At 50.8% G+C, this 18723-nt stretch overlaps 1 protein-coding gene across 1 annotated transcript in view; it reads left to right on the plus strand.

The window, feature by feature from the left end:
- Positions 1-18723, plus strand: part of IGSF21 (immunoglobin superfamily member 21) — a 150811-nt gene that overhangs the window by 77462 nt on the left and 54626 nt on the right. The window contains exon 4 of the mRNA XM_077837572.1: positions 11511-11629. Within this exon, the coding sequence (XP_077693698.1) occupies positions 11511-11629 (119 nt within the window). The remainder of the gene's footprint in view (positions 1-11510; positions 11630-18723) is intronic.

Here is an 18723-nt window from a genome sequence, read left to right on the forward strand (position 1 = left end):
CAGCCCGGGAGGATGACACAGGCAGAGGGATGCTGGGATTGCTCCCAGGAAACGGGGACAGTGAGTCGCCAGAGTTCCTGGGCCAGATTCGTGGTGCTGCTAAGGCCGCGGGGGTGGTGTCAGTAAAGCGAGCACCAACCGCCCCCTTGCACACAGAGTCACCATGGCCCACGTAGAGCTGGTGTAAGGTCTCTACAGCAGCCCTGGTCCCAGGGCAGGGGGCAGGATGTACACAGGGCTGCCGTGCGCTTTGCTGCAGCTAAAGTCTGCTTCCCAGGGACCACAGGGGCCCACAGGAACCAGAGGCCGCTCTAACTCACGCCGAGAGCCAGGCATCGCCCCTGAGCAAGGAGCGAGACGAACCGGGCAGCCTGCTCCTTTAGGGCCATGGGTGAGTCTGGCCTGTTCAGTGACCCCCAGCCTGTTGCACCTGTGCAGGAAGGCGGAGGAAGGAAGCTCAGCAGCTCGGGGCTGGCGGAAGAGGAGAGCGGTAAAGCTGAGTGGTGGCTGGAGAGTTGTGCCCAGGGGCAGAGCTAGCTCCTGGGGTGAGCTCTGGATTGAGGGCCAGGCTCCCGGGAAGCAGTCCTGGGCTGACGTTCTGGCAGAGGAATGGACAGCTCTTCAGATGAGGGGCTTCAGAAAGTGGCCCAGAGAGAAGCTCTGGCTCCTGCTGCTCTGGAAGGAAAAGTGTGATTTTGGTGAGTTCTGTGGTGATGTGGAAGGACTTTGCTCTCAGCCCAGGGGAGCCGGCGAAGGGACTCTGAAGAGACCATGGGGGAGAAGCCAGCTTGGGGCCTGACCAGTTACAACTGGGTTGGATACTCCCAGAAGGGATGAAACTCGCTAAAGTGGCTTGTCGGGAGGGCCAAGTCACCCCTCTGGTGGGAATAGGCTGAAGACTGACATTGGGGAAACTGAGGCAGAGCACTGTAATACCCTGTCTTGCCATGAGGGGGCACTCTGACATGATGAGTCTTGTAACAGAAAGCATATACATTGGTGCCCCATCCTGCTCTAAGTGCAGGGATGGAGTAAATGAGAATCAGGCCCTTCCCACCATGCTGAACTCTGGGGGATCCTTATAATCTCCACAACCCTGAATGGGGAAGGGCCATTTTCCCAGCTTCAACAACTTCTGAGTCAGCAAAGAGAGAGAAAGAGGGAGGGAGGGAGCGACTCCAGTGCTGCTTTGATTGTAAGTTCCTCAGGGCAGGGACTGTCACGTGTGTCCCGCGACCAACGGGGGCCTCGGAGGCGATGGACCGATGGGGATAACAGTGGAGCCATCAGCCACCCAGGAAACCAGGCTCAGGACCCCAGTGGGCCAGGCGACGGGCAGAGAAGTAACAAAGAAGGTAGCCCCTTCCTCAGAGAGCTTGCAGCCTAGGATGTGACAGGAGGGCAGGACAAATAGACCTGTGGGGTGCGGGGGGGGAGGTTGGATGGGGTAATCAAACAAAGAGAGTTTAGCAGAAAAGCAGGAGTCTCATTGGAGATCTATATATGACACCAGCTTTCTCCCCCCAAAATTAGAATCACCCCCGCAGGCATGTCAAGTTCCCCATCACAGGCAGACAGCTGGGCCCTAACATTTGTGTCAAGGCCTCTGGGCTGGCATGACAGGCAGAGCGGGTGTTGAGCTCTGCACTCAGCCCACACACCATCCACCAATCCGCCCCCATGGTCATTGCCGAGACGTTAATGAATTCTTCTGTAAGGGGTGGCAATGCTCCAATGCCCCCTTCCCTGGGGAGACAGGCTGCCAAACTGACATTTGCGGATCAGACGTACTCAGGAGAGGGCAGACCCTTGGCCCCATGGCCACATCCTCACAGGGGCTGCTTTATCTGCTGCTCCTTTCGTTCCTCTCCCGCTGGGATTGGCAAACTTTTGCCTCTTACTTTGTTCTTATTCTGCCTCACGCATTATGGGGGAGAAACCCAGCCATTTCCATCTTCTTTCATGGCTCCATCACGGCGAGAGGATTAAATAGCGGAGTGGGACAAACCTGTACAAATATACACACACACATATATCTGATGGATCTATGCACAAGTACGTGTGCAATACATACCTTAGCACACAGCTATGTACACAATGAATACACAATATTACGTATGCTCATACACACCCGTAAATATACACTGTGCATACACTTGCAAGCAGCTGTATATACCTGATGAATACACATACACAAAACTTAGATATAGACACGGAATACACCTATGCACAACTAAACATACATGGATACTATATTACCCACCCAACACACACACACACATATATATGACAATATATGTACTCACCTATATATAAACATATACACATATTTGGTACACACACATGCAGTATCCACACAAACCTGCATTAAACTCTACATATATAGCATATACATACACACACACAAGTACACATTCTGCGGTTTCACAACACACGTGCCTATGCACAACTCTATATACACAATGGTACATACACACAGACTGCATAGTCCTCAGAAATATACACATCAGGCGTACATACACAACACACACATGCACGATACATTCACCCACCCGTGTATTAAATCACACATACACACAATTTAAGATCATAAGCTCTTTCAGCCCAGGACCTTATGGGATTGTATTTGTCTGCAAAGCACTCTGAACTCTTACAGAGAGGCAGAGAGAACATTATATTATAAACTATATGTCATAAAAATAAAGGGAAGGGTAAACCCCTTTAAAATCCCTCCTGGCCAGAGGAAAAATCCTCTCACCTGTAAAGGGTTAAGAAGCTAAAGGTAACCTCACTGACACCTGACCAAAATGACCAATGAGGAGGCAAGATACTTTCAAAAGCTGGGAGGAGGAAGAGAAACAAAGGGTCTGTGTCTGTCTGTATGCTGCTTTTGCCGGGGATAGACCAGGAATGGAGTCTTAGAACTTTAGTAAGTAATGTAGCTAGGTATGTGTTAGATTATGATTTCTTTAAATGGCTGAGAAAAGAACTGTGCTGAATAGAATGACTGTTCCTGTGTGTCTTTTTTGTAACTTAAGGTTTTGCCTAGAGGGATTCTCTATGTTTTGAATGTAATTACCCTGTAAGGTATCTACCATCCTGATTTTACAGAGGTGATTTCTTTACTTCTATTAAAAGTCTTCTTGTAAGAAAACTGAATGTTTTTTCATTGTTCTCAGATCCAAGGGTTTGGGTCTGTGGTCACCTATGCAAATTGGTGAGGATTTTTACCAAACCTTTCCCAGGAAGTGGGGTGCAAGGGTTGGGAGGATTTTGGGGGGAAAGACATGTCCAAACTACGTTTCCCAGTAAACCCAGTTAGAGTTTGGTGGTGGCAGTGGAGATCCAGGGACAAAGGATAAAATTAATTTGTACCTTGGGGAAGTTTTAACCTAAGCTGGTGAAAGTAAGCTTAGGAGGTTTTCATGCAGGTCCCCACATCTGTACCCTAGAGTTCAGAGTGGGGGAGGAACCTTAACACTATACTCACACATTGATGCTACATATAAACACACGCACGCATACCACAGAGAAACGCAACACACACAAACACTGCGTGTACACAGTGCATGGATTCGGACCGAGACATGCACACACGTGTACACACACTCAGATCGTGCACACACACAGACAGAGGCACACGCAGAGGCCCGAAATGACACCTGACGGGTGGGGGGAGAGGCCGGAAGAAAGGAGAAGCAGAAGAGTGTATAGGTACAGAGAGGGAAAGAGAGAGACGTGCCCAATCCTCAGCTGGCGTAAATCAGCATAGCTCCATTGGGATCAGTGATGCTCCAATCTTTTACACCCAGCACTGAAGCTTTGCGGACGGGATGGAGCTGCACTGATTTCCACCAGCTGAGGATCTGGCCCAGTGACATCAACGAAGTTGCCCTGATGTATGCCAGCTGAGGATCTGGACCCGAGAGAGGAAGGGGAGCTGAAGAGGGGGAAGACAGGAAGGGAGAGAATCAGAGGAAGGAGCTGTTGGAGGAGAACCAGAATGAAGTGGCAAGGTTTGGTAAAAACTCATGTGTTCATCCCAAAACGTCCCCCTGGAGCGGCGGAAAGAAAGAAAACTCTCTCTCATTAAGAAAGCGAGTGAGCAAGCGAGCTCCTGAGAGAGCTTTGGTAGAATGAACCCTTCGGTGCAAAGCCAGCGAGAGCCTGAATCTGTTTCCAATGGGTCATTGGAGCTCTGCTGTCGGCATAATGAGATGTCGGTAATGGAACAGCAGCAATAGCCCTGCTAATTATAACGACATCAGCTCTGAAGTGCTGTAATTGCCAATCGAAAATGCCGTCGGTTCTGGAAGCTGGGTGCTATTACGGAGACATGGCTCCATTTGTGGGGTGCATTAGGGTTTCAATCTTCGGTAACTCTGCCCCATTTCCACTTCTATCACCCGCCACACAAATACACCCTCTCTCTCGCTCTCTTCCCCTCTCTGGCTTCCACGACGGGCTGCCTGGTTGTTTTAACAGCCCTTGGTTTGATCCTATATTCTGGTTCCGTTTCACCCACTGAGCGGTTTTATTACCGTCACACAAGTGATGTTTCAAAGGATTTAAGAGAAGAGTTCTGCACCCTCTGAAAGGAGCAATAAAGATGCTTGACTCCACCACGCTCTGATTGCAACATCCCGAATCTCTTTTCTCTCCCTCCTTTGCACTCACGCTCCCTGGCTCGGTGGCTGCTCCATTCTGTGTTCTCCTTGCCAACTAGCTGGCAATGCTTAAATGTGCTCAGCTAAACCAAAGAGGTTTAAATCAGCCACCTCCCGGGGATCTGGGAGAAGTCGCCAAGTAGACAGTGGATTATTTTATTATTATTTTTTTAGCTTACAACAAATCACTGAGACTGGGAAACGGTTGGTTTTGGAGGATCCCTAGATCCTATGAGAGGGGTTGGGGGGTTAGCAAGGTATCAAGCCAGCATCCCAAGGTGCAGGATGCTAAGAGGATGCATTATGCCACCTGGGGAGGTTCTTTGTGCCAGGAGAATCCCCAAGTAGCCTGTTCAGCTGACTGTCAGGTTGCTTGGTGCTGCTTGAGGAGGGGCTGTGGTTCTGGCACCGTAAGGCCTGATTTTCAAAAGAGCTCCAGACTCATATTCAGTTTTTATCTCTGTGCTGGGTCACACTAAATCATCCTGATCTGGCGACCTTCCCCCCCCCCCCCCGCCCCCTTCCTCATTGAAAAGTCCTACAGAATTCAAAGGGAACAGTCTGTTTTCTATTGAATGCATGAGCCAGGCTGTAAAATTTGGTGGCAGAGGCCTCATTTGCTACTAAACCCTATTCCTATAGGATGCTATTGGTTTTATCCCCATTTATTTCTATAGGACGTTCCCATTAGGGCTGAACTTCGGGGGCTTTCAGATCCAGTCCTGAACTTTGTCTCTGGCCCTCTGTGCCCCATTCAAAATCCCAGTGCAACTGAGCATCAAGGGATGCCGCCCTGCACAGAGGTGCAGGGCCATTCTGCAGACTCACGCCGGAATGTCAGATCAGGTGTGCCTCATCAGCTCCAGAGTATAAGTGGGTTGAGAGTCTCTCTCCAAGGCCTGTCAGGACTCGGATAAAAGGTGTGATGTCACAAGGTGTTAGCTAACAGTCTAATAAACCTCTAGTGTAGACAAGGCAGTGTAGACTGTAACATGGGCTAAATGGGTCACGTTAAAGCCTGCACTCGTTCCTAGCTTAGCATGCATTAAAGCCACTGGGCCTTGCCCACTAGACCTCAGGCGTGTTAGTTAGAATGTGTTAGCTAATGTGTGCTAACATCACCTCTTGTCTCCTTGGCTAGACAAGCCCTGAGGCAGGAGAGAGGTTGAGGGACAAAGGGAAATATCCCGAGGAACAGCCAAGCTCAGGTGTTTATTGTTACTTAACAAAGGAAAATGTCAGGAATGGGGGTGAGCCTGGACAATCTCTGGGTGTGGGTGCATGCTGCGTTCACACCGCTCGCTTTGGATCTGGAGGATTTGGTTCTGGATTTGAACCTTACCACATGGACCCGCCTCTGCTCACTCTGTACAGTGCTGGGAGTGAGGCTGTGGTTGATCTATCCCAGTGGTTCTCAACCCCGGGTACATAGCGGTCTTCCAGAGGGTCCATCTAGGTATTTGCCGAGTTTTACAACAGGCTACGTAGAAAGCACCGGTGAAGTCAGTACAAACTAAAATTTCATGCAGACAATGACTTGTTTATGCTGCTCTTTATACCATCCACTGACATGTAAGTACAATATTTATATTCCAGTTGATTTATTTTATAATTATAGGGTAAACCCAAGAAAGTCAGCGATTTGTCAGCAACTTTTGTATTTTGATATCTGATTTTGTCAGCAAGTAGTTTTTAAGTGAGGGGAAACTTGGGGGTGCACAAGACAAATCAGCCTCCTGCAAGGGGTACAGTCAGCTGGAAAGGTTGAGAGCCACTATTCTATCCCATGCACTTTACAGCTCACTGGTGCCTGGGAGGGTGGCCACAGACAGTGCTGTTCGGATGCACCAGCCTCGTAGAGAGAGCGCTTTGCTGAGAGTTTAATTTAACCACTATCCATGTGTGAGCTCTCTTTGCTGCTGCTGACCGTGCCCTTGCATTTCATGTGTTTTTCTTTTCAATAACACAATTACTTACCCTTCTGAGGAGCTGTCAGTGTTGGTAAACTCCAGCTGCTGAACTGCATTACACAGATCTCTCCTTAAATCTTTGCAGTTATTAATAGTTTATTGATCCTGGTCCCATTGCTGGTGAAAAGAATCTCCATCCCAGGCTCCCGTTATCTGAATACGGACTGCTAACCAACTGGCCGATCAATGCCACTCAAGCCCCTGGGGAAAAGCTCTCCTGCCTGCTTAATCCACTTTAGGAAGAAGGCACTGGCAGCTCAGCGGGGGTGGGGGATTTTGGATTAGGTGGTGAAAATATGAAGCCGAGGAGAGTCGTGGCCTGGGTGCAATTGGGTTCAACAAAGAAAGTGCCAACAGGCAAAGACAGGACTTTGATCTTCCCCACAAGGGTTTTGCTGCCTGTCCTGCTCTGATAAGGACACTCAGGTGCAATGTAAGTTTGTGTTATCCGGGGGACAGCCAGGATTCTTGGAGCCTGTTCTCAGACCTGCTGCTGAACTGAGGCAAATCTCTTAGCCTCAGGTTCCTCATCTGTACAATGGGTAATTACATGTGCAACAACACCGCCAGTAAAAGCACCTTTAGAGATTGAAACGGGGACCCTTGGGAGCTGGAAAACGTAGAAGTCCACTGGCTGAGCTAATGGATCAGGGTTGTTAGAACAGGGGTAGTAGCCAACTCATAAACTTCTCTGTGTAGTCTGGCCAATAGAGGGGGGCAAAGAGCTGCATTGCATTAGTGTGGCTTACCAGGGAATCCTGAGTCTTGGTTAATGTCTAGAGGACACTGGGAAACACTCAGACCAAAGGTATCATAGGAGCACCATGTATAAATGACCATTATTTGATCCCCCCCCTCCATGCGCACCCTTCCACAGAGTGCACGCAGAAGTGTGCGAGGCAACTATAACGTATTGACACTGGGCCTCGGGGTGGGCCCAAAGCTCAGATCCAAATACCCCTGGAAACTGGGAACGTTTGCGGGGCAGATCGAATCACTGCAGCAGAGTGGCAGAGAAGTCCGTGGTAGGGACAGCTGGCCAGACAACAGAATTTCCCTCTTGTAAAGAATTGCTGATTTGGGGAGGGGGAGGGAATCGACCCAAAGTGGGACAAGACGTCAAAAAATTGAATTGGTTTGTGGAAGGAAAATGATCAAAAAAAATTTATTTCAGGAAAACCAAAATGGGATTTTTTGGCTTGGTGGGTTAAGAACCTGTGTTCCATGCGTCACCCAGGTGAAAGTGACAGCTCTAGCCCGTAGGGACTCCCTTAAATATTACCCATTGACCGTACCATGCTGCAGGGGCAGGCCAGTAAAGTTTGCAGGGTTTGGAGCTCTCTAAAGGTGCAAGAGATTTTCAGAGATGAAACTGGCTGAGAGCTTTTTGCGAGGATGATCTGGAGTGAGGGCTTTAAGGCTAAGCAAAATGAGACAGCAAACATCTGGCTAGAGCAGAGTAAATAGAGACAGGCAGTAAGCAGGCTGTCCTCACAGGTCTGCGGATGCTCCTGAATTCTGACCTACAATGCCCCCTACTTCCCAGTCCTGACTCCCCACCTTGCCTGCCAATGCACCTCAATCGTAGTCTACAGCCCCTGCTCTTCCAGTCCTGCCTCTCTCGCGAGCAGAGAGTGCATTGCCCTCCCATTCTTGTTGCTTTGCGCCTAGTCCTGGGGGGCTAGACTTTCTAAAGAGCTCAGCTCCTGTTTTAGGCACCCAAGCACCGCTCGGCATACTGGGTGCAGGTTGGGGGCGGGGCTCTTCTGAAAACCTGGCCCGGATTTTAGGTGCTGAGCACCTGGAAACCTGGTCTTTGAGCTCTTTGGAAATCTGGCCTGTTCCCCACCATGACCCCATGTGAAAAATGGGTGCAAGATGCTATGGCTCTGATCTGATTTTACACCTCTCTGCACAGGGTGTAACCAGCAACACAGGGCAGGGGGAAATTGGTTGACGCTGATTTACTCACCTCGCTGATGAGGTCAGGACTCACTTCCCGTTCCCTTATCTCTCAGGTCCTGAGCTCCAGAGGTGACATATCAGGTCTGTAGCTCCGCCTCGCCCCTCCTGCCACCGAGTCTCCCTGGGGCCTTTATTTGATTAACTCACAGTAACGTGCCCCCGTGGCCAGTTCGATCGATCCCTCATACAAATAAACCTTCATCTTTGCTCTCAGCCGAGCATCACATTTATTTTCCTCCTCTGTTAGCTGCTGAGATGAGTAAGGGGCATTTTGATTTTTCTGCTTCACCTTCTCAGGGCCTCCTGCCCTCAGGCCTGGGATAAGGCTGTGTCACTGGATCAATTTAATCCCAGAGTAGACAAATGTCAGGATCTGGCTTGGAGGAGCTGCTGGAATCAATACTTCCTTGGCCGGAACTTCAGTCAGAAGTTTCTCTCTCACTCCTCTCTGTGAATGCACCATATCTGGCCGACTCCCCTGCCTGCATGGCGAGGGATGTGGCCTGCTGCTTCCCTTTACATCTGCACACACTTTATCACTCTGAACTGTACCTAAAATGTTCAGTGTAGACAGGTGCATTGGAAGGAAAAGTTTAAACCATTCGTGCATGTTGCTGGGAAAAGACCTTGCTCTTCATAAGCACCTCCTATCCCAGATCTCTCCGAGCTCTGCAGCCTGTGTTTGTTAAGAAATCAAGAGGTGATATAGTTAGCAGAGACACAAAATAAATAATCCTCTAAAGAACATATAATTAACCTACAAAACTCCCTGCTACTGGACACGATTGAGGCAAATGTCTCAGTGTAAGGCAGAAGAGAATCACACTATTCTAAGAGTAGCAATGGTAACAAGTATAAGCACCATCAACCCCTAGGGCTTCAGGCCCTAATGCTGATTGTTGTCTGGTCAGGAAGAAACAGCCGCCTCCCTGTGGTATAGTGCTGAGCAATTGTCCTCATGCACTATAGGACTGGTTTGCCTTCTGCTCAAATCCTGCTGGAGAGTTTAGGAGGCAGAGTTCTAGGAAATCCCAGACACTTCCCTTCTAGTCACGCAGTTAAACAAAGCTCTTAAACAAAGCTCAGTCGTGTTTCTAATATGCCCGTGGACTGATTTACATGACTAGCTGCACAAGACTCAGTGATGAGAGGTGACCAAACATAACCCCCGCTGCAAACTAGAACAGTGAGGTGATCACCAGAGCCCTGCGTGGATACAAAATTTGTATGCGCATCCGATCCAGGATCCGCAAACATGGTCCACGGCTATAAAGCGGATATCTGCGGCTTTGCGGGGCTCCAGTGATCACTGCCGGCTTCTCTCCTGAAGGAATGCCTTCCTACACTGCTAGCTTCTCCACTCATGCCAATGGGGAGAGACTGGTGTCGCCCGTTGCTGTGGACTCTACATTGTAGCTTTGTGGGTTACTAACTGTGAATGAGCTGTATCACCTTGTGACCCCATCAAGCACCTAGAGGTATGGGGAAGGGGGATAGTCCAGTGGTTAGAGCATTAGCTTAGGGTATGGAGGACCTGGGTTTAAGTCCTTGTTGTACTATAGACATCATCTGTGACCTTGGGCAAGCCTCTGTGCCTCAGTTTCTCCTCTGTAAAATGGGGATAATGACTCTTCCCTGCCTCACAGGGCTGCCATTAAGGATTGTGAGGCCCTCTGATATTCTGGAGATAGGGGCCATAAGTAGCTGTGGTCGGTGCTTCGAGAAGTGGTGCTGGTGAATCTTGCTTCCTCCCCGAGAGAGCCGAGGCTTTTGGTGCTAGGGGGAGCTGGGCTGTTTGCTGGTGATGAGGTGGGATGTTCAGTGTCACTCGCAGCTGGCCTCCTTTTGTACCCATTTCAGACGACACGTGTTTTACTCTTGACCCCAGCAGCAGTAGCAATTGGCCAGTACCGAGTGCTTTTGAAATCCCCACCCTTGGTCGTGGGTGTTACGTCTACACTGGGAGGAGCAAGCCTCCCAGCCCTGGTAGATAGACTCGTGCTAGCCGGGCTTCCGCTCGCACACCCTTAGGAAGCACAGAGGGGTTAGCCCCAGTGCCCTGGCCACCTGACAATGTGCATGACGGTTACTTTCTGTCCCCCTGCGTCCCGGAAGTTTCAGGTGACGGCAAGGGTCACCAGGAGAGCTGGCTAAAAAAAACGTCAGCTGGATACATCAGAATCAAAACGTTTCGTAGGGATGTGTCCATTTCAGCTTCAACGGGAGACAGTAATAAAGAGCCACTTTGGCTTCCTCATTTCATTTTGATAATGCCAAAATGTTTTCTTCGGATGAGGTCAGAATGTTCCGGCCCCACTTTCTTGTTTCATTTCATTTCATTTCATTTTGACTTGGTATTATATTAAAATATTAATTTTATTATAATAAGTGTGTGTGTGTGTTTTATACTCTACGATAACATTCCAGCATTGTTGGACTGAAATATGTTTTTACCTTATTCAATTGAAATATTTCATTGTTTCCAGATCTTTTTTTTTTTTTCCCTCGGAATGTCCACCCCATGGTAAATTTTTTGAAATTTCAACTTTTCATTCAGAATGCAGACAAATTTCCCACGGAAATTCCATTTCCCAACCATCTCTAGTTACTACCTTCTGTTACAAGCTGCCGTGTCCAGAGGTGGTCCCAACCAGTGACACCAGATCTGAGCAGACCCTCAGGTTCTGATAAAGTTCAGAGCTGGACTTGCACTGATTTCTAGTCACGTAGTGCACTCTTCAATAGCTGCAGGGGCGGGGGCAAGTCCGTGGTGGATGTTGTGGCTGCTGTATAAGGAGTGTGTTTGATTTGTAAAGCAGAGGAGAATCCTAAAGGAGTAATGATGTCATGTGAGCATAAGGTATCAGTTATGTTACCATAATGTTTCCTTTCCCCTCTCCCTTCCCAGTCTTCCAGAGGTTCGGATCTCAGACAACGGCCCGTACGAGTGTCATGTGGGCATTTACGACAGAGCTACCCGGGAGAAAGTGGTCCTGGCATCTGGCAACATATTCCTCAACGTGATGTGTAAGTGTAGCGCCTCTTCCCTGGCTGGGGGTGGCAAGGATGGGCGTTATGGGTGATGGTGGGAAAGGAATCAGTCCTGCTCTGAAATCTCTGGACAAACCAGACAGAGAGCCAGTAGCTGGATTGCTCTGCTGTAACCCCTGGCCAGGATGCAGGGACCATTAACCCGTGCCCAGCATGCAGTGAGCATCCCAAGCACGAACACGGCCAAAACAAGGGAAAGAATACAGTGCTTTGTTAGGGGCATAACGGAAATGGAGCATTAAACTGAATGAGAAAGTCCAGTGGAGGGTGACTCGCCCCACAGAGGTCCATGCACAAGGGGCAGAGAGCATCTGCTCTGCAGCGCCCTCTGCTGTTGCTGCCAGCACATCCCCAGATGGTCTGAAGCCCATGTCTCCCCATAAGGTAGCCTGGGGCAATCTGGCTGGGCTGGGATGGCTGAAGTGGCCAGGTATGTCCTGCTTGACTGATGTGGCCAAGAGGGTGGTCTCTCTGGATATGGTATTTTAAGGGAGCGTGGGGAAAGTCCCAGTCTTTTCGGGGGCAGTCAGAACGAGAGCAGACGCTGCACTGATACTTATTGAGCTGCTCGGCAGGGCTCAGCGCACCGGGAGAAATAGGGAGTTTGGGCTGGAGTTTGTGGTTCCCGGGACTTCCTCCGCGACGGCGGTAACTGCTGCTCTGAGCAGAGAGGAGACAGCAGACGGAAGGCAGCTCCTCTCCAGCACGTCATTAGGAAGGGCACCCGGCAGAAGGGGAAAGTTCACACAGGGATTTTTATGTGGGGAATTGCTGCACCCGCCCCCACCCCAACCTCCCCCCCCCACACGCTCCATCTAACGGCAAGATTTTGCTAAAGCAATCTACTCCATGCCTGTAGCCTTCATGCCGCGGCAGGAGAAGCTTCTGTGAGCCTGGTAGATCTCAGGAGCTGGGCAGGGCCAGGCGAGGTCACGGCTTTAGATGCCAGGCCCTCGGAGGAACAACGAAGCGATGGTGCTGATTTAGAAGGCGGCACTCTTCCCTCTGAGCGAGCGCTGAATTAATGCCCCCGTATGGCGATAGCGGGCTGCCACGGAGGAGCTGCCTTTTGACCGGCATGTAAATCCTGACCAGCTGTGGGTATCAGAGCTTCCATGGCACGACTTGTGTCTTCGATTCCATGCTGCTGCCCACCTCACCCCCTGCCGTCTCAGAGGGATGCAGCCTCTTCCCTCCCTGTCTGTAGTGTGTCTGCCAGTCATGTGGCATCATTATTTGTATTACAGTCGCCCCCAAAGGCCCCAGCTAAAGTCAGGACCCCATGGGGCCAGGTGCTGTTACAGACTCCTAGTGAGAGACAGTCCCTGCCCTGGAAAACTTACAATAGGCAACACAGGGAAAGGAGCGGAGGAGAAACTGAGGCAAAGTGACTTGCTTAGCATGGCTCCCTGAGGCTAAGCCTAATTGCATTTGCTGGACCATGAGGGGTCCCACCTGGCAGGTAGGTGAAGCCAGTCCTGCCTCACCCAGCCCTGTGGGGAGAAAGGTGTACAGTAGAACCTCAGAGTTGCAAACACCAGAGCCACAAACTGACTGGTCAACCACTCACCTCATTTGGACCAGGAAGTACGCAACCAGGCAGCAGCAGAGACAACAACGACAAAAAGCAAATGCAGTACAGGGCTGTGTTAAACGTAAATTACTAAACAAAAATAAAGGGAAAATTTTTAAAAAAAGATTTGGCAAGGTAAGGAAACTGTTTCATTTGAATTAAGATGGTTAAAAGCAGCAGGTTTTTCTTCTGCATAGTAAAGTTTCAAAGCTGTATTCGGTCACTGTTCGGTTGTGAACGCTGGAAAGAACCGCCATGACGTTTTGTTGAGAGTGCCGAACACCCTCCATTCCCGAGGTGTTCGTAACCCTGAGCTTCTCCTGTAATTCCAGTTGGTGGGTGATCTCGGATGCTGACCCCAGTTCTCTAGTCGTGATCACATCCTGCGTGTTTGGGATACAGCAGGCACAAAAGATCAGTCCACTTGTCTCCTGCCTGAAAGGTGCTAGCTAATCAAGCCGGGGCCAAAGAGAAAACAGGTTCCCTCCCAGATCCTGGACTGAATTTCTGCACCTGCCTGGAACGGGTGGCGTGCAGAAGTCTCTTTGCTTGACAACCTTTGGGGATGGTTCCGTTTACATATATCGGTAGACACAGCTTTACCCATGGCGCTTTGTGGTCTGTAGTGACCTGCATGTGTGTTGCCTGAAGCTTCTTGCGTCCTAAATAAGCTCTAGGGCAATTGAAGAACCTGGACATGTCTCCGATAAAACAGTAACGACCAGTGGGGAAAGACATTCCGTGGCTGTTAATGAGCAACTGGAGGAATGTGACCAGAGATTGTTATGATGTAATGATATAAAAAGAAAAAATAATTCCCTGATGTGTTGGGAAGTTATTAGTCCAGCGGCTTGTTGCTATGGATACGAAGGTCTGTTCCACGCATAGCACTGGCTGTTCTGAGCAGTTACAGACGGGCACGGTAGGGATCGGCAGCGATCGCCCCCATGTTCGGAACCAGATCGGCAGGTGTTTGGATTTTTGCCTCACGCTGGTAGAGGGGGAGATGCGGCTTAGAAAGCCGGGATCTGAGTCTGCACTTCCGCAAAGCTCCGGGCCGTTGGGTTCGAGCCATGGTAAAGGTCGTGGCCGATTGCAAAGCTGGGATCTGGGCATCATGGCGCGGCCCAGCTGGGGGTCCACAGTGGACAAGGAGCTGCCTGCACAGTCTCTGTTGGATTCAGGGCCTTGCTTGCTTGGCTGGGCAAGTGCATGTTAGTACTTCCAAGGGTTAAGGACACTGTAAACAGTATTGCAGCAGCAATGGGGAAGGCAGATTATCCTACAGATTACCACCGGGGGGCCGGTCCATGGGGAGGGAGGGGACCTCTTGTTCTGCACTCCCCAAAGCAAATAGAGAAGCTTTTTATCAGAAGCGAAAACCCAAATGGAACCAGGCTTGAGAGCTCAGCCTGGGTCTGGGCTGACTTTACCTTGCTGGTCCCATCCTGAGTGCCACTCCACAGCTCTGCCAGTGCCCCTCACCCTGGCCGGCGGCACCAGGCCTGGGCCCCAACATTGCTCAACCAGTGCCCCTGCCTGCCAGCCTTCAGCCCCACTGGCTGCTGTGGTCTTGAGCTCTTCTGATGTGCTCCACCCCTGCCCTTCGACGCTACCCTCTACACCAGTCTTTTGCTCCAACACAGCGCTGTCAATGTGCTTCGTTCCAGATCGGCAGGACCCCCACGCAGTGCTGCAGTCCTAGTCACCAGACCTGAGGCCCCCCAGAATGTTGCCTGTGCATCTCAGCCCCGACCTGCAGGACCGCCTGTCCCCAATGCCCACCCACACCCCCTTGACCTGCCCTGGCTCCTGCCTAGCTGTGCTCACCTCGCTGCCGACCTGCATCATTTGGGGATGTTCCAGGGCCAGGCCCTCACATAACATCCTCTAGTGTCCAGAGCAGGGACTCACCCCGCAGTTCTATCCCTGGCTCTGCCACTGATTGCCTTGCATGCCCCAAGGTGGGTCACTTAACCTCCCTGTGGCTCATGTGATTCTGGTATGAAAAGGGCTATAGAAATGCAAAGCCTTCATGCTTGGGCAGGGGCTTATTTTGCCCCATTCCACCCGCCTGCTCTGAATGTGCACTTTCCCATCCTCTCTTGAGCCAGGTGCCACCTTTCCTGTCCTGACTGGGGTTCCTTCTCCTAGCTGTCAGACCTCAGAAGGGTCCGAGATGCCTCCCCCACCTTCTCGCGCTTGGTGGAGGGCTTTGGGGAAGGCAGGCAGTGGCCCTGCGAGGAAGGGAAACAGCACTGAGACAGGGTTAGCTGTAGCGGAGCGTAACAAAACTGCTCATGTCCACAGGCTCTTTGCTTTTCAAAGGGCCCAATGCTCGGCTGGTATCGACTGGCTTCCCCTTGCCTGAATCCTTCCTGCTAGGACAGTTTGTTCAGCTAAAGAGCCCATTTAAACAATGAACGCTCCTGTTGTCCTCCTTCATACCAGCAACAATGCAGCCCAAGAGCAACCAGGTCATGTGAGGAATTTCTAATGACCAGAGGAAATGGGAGGATAGGGGTTAACACCCAGGAAGCCTTCAATGGGCACTGCTTGCCTGCGTCCCACTCACTATCTATCCCATAGGATGCTTCACAATTAACCTTAGAATCATAGAATCTCAGGGTTGGAAGGGACCTCAGGAGGTCATCTAGTCCCACCCCCTGCTCAAAGCAGGACCAATCCCCAATTTTTGCCCCAGATCCCTAAATGGCCCCCTACAAGGATTGAACTCACAACCCTGGGTTTAGCAGGCCAATGCTCAAACCTGTATTTCGCCTTCCTCTGAAGCCCAAAGTGTTGGAGGCAGGACACGGGGGCCTGGGTGGGCCAATGTTCTGATGCAGTATGGCACCCAAGGGCCAAATCCAGCCTGAGCAGAAGAGGGCACCTTTGCCATGTGTTTCCGTGCGAGTGGCGTCAACGTATGCAAAGGCTGGAATCTGCTCCTGTAGCATTGAGGATCATGCCCGTGAAGGCGGGGCTCCTCTCTGCTGAGGCATCCTAAACCCGGGATCTAGCACCTGGCATAAAGATGCAGTGATTTCTGCTGATTCATGCTCACAGGTACCACTACTGTCTAAGAGGGATTGGGCATGCCACTGGGGGGTATCGGGAACATCCAAGCTGGGGGGAGAAGTTGAGTCAGAAGTTTGCTATGTTGCGTCCGTTACTTGGCTATATATACGCTGCTAGTTACTCTGTTCAGGTTAGGGTAGGGCTGTCAGCTTTCGACGTGTCCTGGGAGTGCTGAGTGAATAGCCAAATGCAGAGTTGCTCTTGCATCTGAATCAGAAACGCTCCTCAGAAACTCAAGGCCACTTCAAAGGCATCAGTGTTGGGAATGAATAATACCGCCGAGTTCTTTCCAGCAGTAACGCTCGAAGCAGCTCAGTGTCGTTGTCCCCAGACCTGGGGACTAAGGCACAGAGAGGGGAAGTGAATTGCCTGAGGTCACACAACAGTAAAGCTGAGACCAGCATCCACATCTTCCAAGGCTCAGTCTGGTGCCTTAGCCACTAGGCCACATTGTCTCCAGCATCTTAGCACTCAGCCCTCATCTCTAACTCAGATCTCAAGAGGGACAATTTTGGAGGCAGACGTCTTGCCCATTGTGGAAGTTTGTCTAATGGACAAAACCGACCATGGGTTTCATCCCCTGGCTGGCAGGGGGCACTGCTTGTCCGTTCCAAGGGGCATTGAGACGTGTTGGGGGACCCCTGGATTGGCACAGCAGGGGATGCTGCTAGTCAGGATTGAGGTGTGGCTCCCAAGAGAGAACGTGCTCTAGGTCAGGAGTGGAGCTGGGTGGCAAGTGGTATTTACCTCGTGTAGAAATTGTCAATATTTCTGCTTTTGTTTCGGTCCCCAGTTGGGACAACACATCACAACAGTGAAATCTGGGGCGGGAGGGGGGAAAAGCTTTGCAAATGTCGATTCAGAAACATCAGCATGAAACACGTCCAAACCCTGCTTTGGCAGACGGAAACCTCACTTTGAAATGGGCATTTTCCCCAGGGAAAATGGGGATAAAACCCCACATTCCCATTTAAACCCTGCTCATGGCGGAGTCGTAACCGGGCCTCGTCAGGGGGTGTTGGTGTAGCAGGGTAGCTGCTGCCTGCCCCGTGCTTGGCGGCAGTGTGATGGTCACCAGTGTTGGCTGACACACTCAGGATCTCAGAGGTCAAAACTTGGGTTGCTACTGCCAGAGCTAAAGAGTGGGGCCTCTACCTTACCCATCACCTCTGTGGATTGGGCCAAAGGGGCACGAGTAACGCTCCCTCACCACAGGGCTACTCTAGCATTGTCGGTTCACGCACCCATAAAGCAGACTCCTCCAAGCGGACAAGGCGAAAGGAGATGGGTCTCTGTCTGTGAGGAGGAGTCTGAAAGGGCCAAACACCAAGGATAAACTGTACGAGAAACCATCAGAGTAAAAGCCCTGTTCCCGGACAGCTTGCCATATTCCACCTGTTTTATAACAGCAAAGATGGGCAGTATGTGAGGTCAGGCTCCTCTCTGGGACTCCTTGTTCCTCGGACCTGCTGGCCTTAAAAGCAACAAGGATGCATGAGCAGGGCAGCTAGATGTGACCTTCAGAGCAGCCGTGGAGAACAGCCTCACCATAAAGCATGTCTCTCTGTTCCTGGCCGTTCCTGTTGCTCGGAGCCCCTGGAGCCTCATGAATGGAGTGCCCTGCGTCTGTTAATATACTGATCAGTAGCACTTAATCACTTGGAAATTCCTGGTGTGCCAGCCAAGATGGCCCTGCTAACAGCGCGCTCTGCTTCAAGACTCTCAATGATCTTCTGCTCTCCTCTGGCACATTCTGCCCGCAGATCTCAAATCACTTCACAAACATTATTAGTGAATTAGGGCTTATCACCCCCTCCTGGGAGCATGGTCTGAATTATTGTCCCATAGTTATAGGTGGGGAAACTGAGGCACGGGGTGGGACTGTGACTTGCTCAAGGTCACGCAGTGAGTCAGGGGTTGGACCCAGGAGTCCTGTCTCTCACTCTGCTGCCCTGACTACTAGAGAATCCTTTCTCTCCAGAATTTAGAGATGAAAACCATCTCCCATTGCTTTCTTTCCCATTTTATAGCCTCCAATGCCAGGCTGAAGTGACATTATTGTTATCTCTACAACGGTAGCACAAGAGGCTGGAGCGAAGATCAGGGGACCCCAATCACATAGGGCTTATCTACCCGAACATCAAGTTTGCAGCAGGCTGGATGGCACATCTACCCTGCCTCGTACTAAGGCAATGTTAACACTTGCGGTGACCTGTGAAAGTCTCTGGCCGGGCTGAGCGGGAGGCAGCGAGGAAAGGCTCCGGCAGCGTAGATGTGGGAAGTACTGCTTGGGCGTGTAGAGAGCAGTGAATATACCCTGGGGTTCAGGCGTGGAGGGATTTCTGCTCTTTTTACCCACTCATGCCTCACCATCTCCATTGCGATTGATTCCCATGCCAGCTGGGCGTGCAGCATG

This window comes from Eretmochelys imbricata, chromosome 18, assembly GCF_965152235.1.
Source record: "Eretmochelys imbricata isolate rEreImb1 chromosome 18, rEreImb1.hap1, whole genome shotgun sequence".
NCBI classification, from domain to species: Eukaryota; Metazoa; Chordata; order Testudines; family Cheloniidae; genus Eretmochelys; species Eretmochelys imbricata.